General features: G+C 41.0%; 1 protein-coding gene across 1 annotated transcript in view; it reads right to left on the bottom strand.

Annotated features, from left to right (window-relative positions):
• The window catches only part of LOC122540555 (CMP-N-acetylneuraminate-beta-galactosamide-alpha-2,3-sialyltransferase 4-like), a 76,804-nt gene that overhangs the window by 58,365 nt on the left and 13,448 nt on the right, over positions 1–4,991 (bottom strand). The window contains exons 3-4 of the mRNA XM_043676422.1: positions 1,887–1,974; positions 1,138–1,185 (exon numbers count right to left, since the gene is read on the bottom strand). Of these exons, the coding sequence (XP_043532357.1) occupies positions 1,138–1,185; positions 1,887–1,974 (136 nt within the window). The remainder of the gene's footprint in view (positions 1–1,137; positions 1,186–1,886; positions 1,975–4,991) is intronic.

Raw genomic sequence — 4,991 nt, 5'->3', positions numbered from 1 at the left:
TCTCTATTTCTGTGTTTTTAATGATTACAAAGGTGTCATCCACATATCTGACCCAAAGTTTGGGTCGAATTTGGGTTGAATTGAATTCGACTGGGACAACACTACTATTATAGGACAAGCCAAACAGAGAACAGCCAGGGAATTCCTAGAGGCATGGCACTCATCCACAGATTCAATCAATAAGCACATCGACCTGGACCCAATATACCGACCACTGCAGCGGACAGCTGGAACTGACAACCAGAAGCGGCAGATTCAAACCACTACAAATGCCGGAGGAAAGATCACAGAAGCGCTTCACAGGAGGCTCCCAAGCACTGAGGATGTCACCTAGACAGGGGACGAAATGTCTGCAACACAAATTCCCAGCTTGGCGAACAGGACCACAACAATGAGCACACGAGCTACAAATCTTCTCCCAAACTTTGGGACTAGATTTATTTAGTCAGCGTGGTAGAGTTGGACCAAGGGATCTATGTCCATGCTGTACAGCTCTATGACTCAATGACACTAAAGGCCAAAAGCTCCAATGTCTGAGAAAACACTCTGTAATCCATAAACTTTAAAGAACTTATAGGTGGTATGGTGACACTTCCGCCTCACAGCGTGAGGGATAAGGGTTTATTTCTAGACCTCAGCAACTATCTCTCTGGAGTTCTCCCTGCATCTGTATGGGTTTTGTTTGGGTGCTCTGGTTTCCTCCTGCTGTCCAAAGATGTGCGGGTTAGGTGGATTGGCCATGCTAAATTACCCATACATGTGCAGACTAGGTGAATTAACCATGGTTACTGTGGGATCATGTGTATAGGGTGGAATGCTTTTCAGAGGGTCAGTGCAGATGCAATGGGCCGAATGGCCTCTGTCTGTACTGTAGGGATTCTCTGAGGTTCAGACAAAAGGATTGTTTGAATATGGAGTTTATTAAGGAGGAAGGGAGACAGTAGTTTAAGTACATGATCATTTCTGTTCCTTATTCAATTAACTTCCATGTCTGGACAATAAGCCTAACTCAGGAGCTCGAGAAATAGACTTCCAAGTTCAAGGTGCCATTACAATTGATGTTTTAACTCTGCAAACACCCATCATAACATCAGGAGAGGCAAGGATGTGAGAACGATAAAACTTCTTTTTACTCACAGTGGGAAATGGATGTCCATGTGGAATTTTCCCATTTGGAGGAATGGCCTAAAGGATATGAAACATCATTTGTCAGACACAGGATATATAAATGAAGTCTCTAATCTCCAGCATCTGCAGTACTCACTTGCGCCTATACATAAATGAAATAAGAGTGAATTTTGACAATACATCAAATAAAAATCAATATTCCGAAAGGCATCTCACCACTATATTCATGATGTGGAGGAGTTGGTGTTGGACTGGGGTGGACAAAGTTAAAAATCATACAACTACAATCTGGTGTTGTGTTATTATCATTCCCTCATGACCTCCTTCCAGTATCTCTTCTCCATGCATCATATAGAGAAAGGACCTAAAGACCTTTTAAAACAAGCAGCTTCAAAGTGAAATATGTAGAAGATTAAAGGGTTTGTAAATTGTAATTCTTCAGCAGCAAAATGTCCAGTCTTCCAGCCAGGAAATAATGTGGGGAAGTTTTAAGGGGGATATGGATAAATCACATTAAACAAGCTGTAACACAAAGAACAAGATCTTGCATATGTGCATCTACACATCTCATAACTTTGACTTCAGCGTAGTTACTATGCAAAAACGGAAATGAGGGCATGGCCACTATTGTACAACAGAATTAGAATTGTTCAATAAATTTCCTGAAAGAAAATCTTTCTAATTTATAATGATTACAAAAACTGAGAAATTGTTGAATTTACAAACGTTCATGGATGAAGACACTTGAAAGGACTTACCCAGAGAACTTAGTCCAATGAATGGTCAAAATGAATAGGATCAGTGTGACACAAGCGAATGGAAAGAAACATTTATTCTTATTCCAATCTACAAACAACACAAGGAAATAATTATTTTGATCCCTTCCACATTACAGGATTCACAGCAAGCGTCAGACATTGAACAGTAAAATTATAACATTACAACACTATAATCTGCAATTAAACATCTCTCTAAACATTGAACTGTAATAAAAACAGAAATTGCAGGAGAAAGTCAGCCAAGCTGGCGGCGTCTGTGGAGGGAAATCAGAAGCATCACTGGACTTGAAACATTAACTCTATTTCTCTCTCCAGATGCTGCCAGACATGCTGAGTTTCTTCAGCAATCGCTTTTTTTTTTGTTTCAGATCTTCAGCATCCACTGTTTTTTGTTTTATTGAATTGTAATTTGCCCACTTCACATCACATTAACTGAAACGGGAAGGAAGTTGGACATCAAATGAAAGCACAGCTCTGTTTCAATTCTGAGTCAATTCAGAATCAAAATGAGAGTTACTCAACCTCACCAATCAACAAAAACAACAACATATAGCACCTATAATGTAATACGATGCCTCAAAATGCTGCTCGGGAGTATTTTAGAGCCACATCAAGGATATGAGGCAAGATGACTCAACATTTGGTCAAAGGAATAGGTTTTAATGGGCTTTCTGAAGGAGGAAAGAGATTAAATAAATGAAGAAATTTAAGGAGGGACTTTCAAAGCTGAGAGCTTCCATAACTGAAGACACAGCCACCAATGGTGCAGCAATTAACATCAAGAATATTCAAGAGAGCAGAATTGGCAAGATTTCTTGGAGAGCCATGGGGCTAGAGAAGATCAGTGTAATTGGAGTGGAATTCTAAAGCAAAGATGACAATGTTAAATTTGAGACCAACGATGGTCGGTGAGAATATGTGTGATAGATGAAATTGTGCTTATTTCAGGTTAGGTTTCAGGTACCAACACCCAAACTTCCAACAATCTCAACTTTATGCAGGCCAGGCAGGAATGCATTAGAAGAGTCAAGTCGTGAGGTAACAAGAACACGGCTGGGAATTTCACAGGCAGTTGAACAGAAGCAAGGAAGCACTTGAAGATACACCGCAGGCAATCTAAGGGATGGAGTAGATGTAAAACAGGATGCTCATTGCAACATCAGTGAGATCATCACGGTTGCAAATTGCTTTTTTCAGGCGAGGGCAGTTATCAGGGAAAGGGGCGGTGTCATAGTCATAGAGTCATAGAGATGTACAGCATGGAAACAGACTCTTCAGTCCAACTTGCCCATGCCAACCAGATATCCCAAGCCAATCTAGTCCCACCAGCCAGCACCTGGGCCCATATCTCTCCAAACTGTTCCTATTCATATACCCATCCAAATGCCTTTTAAATATTGCAATCGAACCAGCCTCCACCACTTCCTCTGGCAGCCCATTCCACATATGCACCATCCTCTGTGTGAAAAAGTCACCCTTTAGATCTCTTTTATATCTTTCCCCTCTCATCCTAAACCTATGCCCTATAGTTCTGGACTCCCCCCCCCCCCCAGGGAAAAGACCTTGATCGTTTCAAAGTGAACAAAGCTATGGACAGCAGCTTCCAATATTTGATTGGAGATGATTTCCATTTAGCCAGCATTGGATGTGGGACAAGAAGTTTGGTAATTTAGCAGTAGTAAGGAACTGAAATAAGTCATGGTAAAGTAGGCTTGTCTGTCACAAGTGTGCTTGGAGCAACACTTAGGTGAGAAAAAGAAGGGGGTCAATGATAGATCCTTAGGGAAACATCAGAAGGAACAGTATAAAAGTAGGAAGATATTATCTTGCAGGTGAATCTTTAGCTATAAGTAGATAAATAAGAATGAAAGATGCTGAATGCATGAGTGTGGATAAATATTGCAGCAAAATTGTATAGTTAAGGTTGTGTACAGATCAAAACATATTGGGGGTTTGGGAGAAAGTTGCTGCAATAATCTTTTGTGATTTTAATCTTCATATTGATTGGATAAATCAATATGGCAAGGTGACCTGGAGGATGAGTTCATAGAGTATATCCAGGACAGTGTCTTAGAACAATATCTTTTTAGAAAAGTTTAAGCAGATTGGGCCTTTATTCCATGGGCATTGTGAAGAGTGCGATTACATAGCATTATGAGGGGATTTATCGAAGGAAAGATGCATTGCTATTGAAGGCAGTCCAGTGAAGATTCGTTAGGCTGACCCTGGGTAGGGAGGAAATTTCTTTGAAGAGGATTTGAGAAAATTGGACTTGTACTCCTGCAGTTTAAAAGAATGAGAGGAAACCTAATTGAAATATATAAAATTCCTAAGGGACTGGACAGAGTATATGCTGAGGGGCTGTTTCCCTTTGTGGGAGAGTCAACCACAGAGTAAGAGGTTGTCTATTTAATACAGAGCTGAAAATGAGTTGCTGGAAAAGCGCAGAAGTCAGGCAGCATCCAAGGAACAGGAGAATCGACGTTTCGGGCATAAGCCCTTCTTCAGGAAAACCATTCCAGGAAAACACAGAAAGCTGGCACACTGGGTGCAGCAGGTAATCAGGAAGGGTAGTGGAAAGTTGGTCCTTATTTCAAGGTCATTTGAGTATAAGAGTAGGGGCTGCAATAGTACAAGCTGCTGGTGAAATCACAAATGGAGTTTTGTGAGCAATATTTGGTCCCCTTATTTAGGGAAAGACATTACTTCATTGGAGGCAGCTCAGAGAAGGTGTCCCAGGATGTTACTCAGTATTGGGGAAGGGAGGGGGGGAGTTGTCTTATGAGCAAAACATAAACAAGTTGGACCTCTGCTCATTGGAGTTTAGAAGAATGAGAGATGGTCTCATTGAAACATATACAATTCTGAAGGGTCTTGACAGGGTAAATATTGAGATGATGGTCCCCTTCATGAGAGAGTTTAAGATACGAGGGCATAGTCTCAGAATAAAGGCGGGCCAATTTAAGACTGAGATGAGGAGGAATTTCTTCTCTGAAGGTTGTGAGTCTTTGGAACTCCTCGCCACAGACAGTTGTGTGGGTAGAGTTGTGTACTTAAGGCTGAGATAGAAAGATTCTTGATCAG

Source organism: Chiloscyllium plagiosum, chromosome 35 (assembly GCF_004010195.1).
Source record: "Chiloscyllium plagiosum isolate BGI_BamShark_2017 chromosome 35, ASM401019v2, whole genome shotgun sequence".
Classification (NCBI taxonomy): Eukaryota; Metazoa; Chordata; class Chondrichthyes; order Orectolobiformes; family Hemiscylliidae; genus Chiloscyllium; species Chiloscyllium plagiosum.
This window is presented reverse-complemented; position numbering and strand designations above follow the sequence as displayed.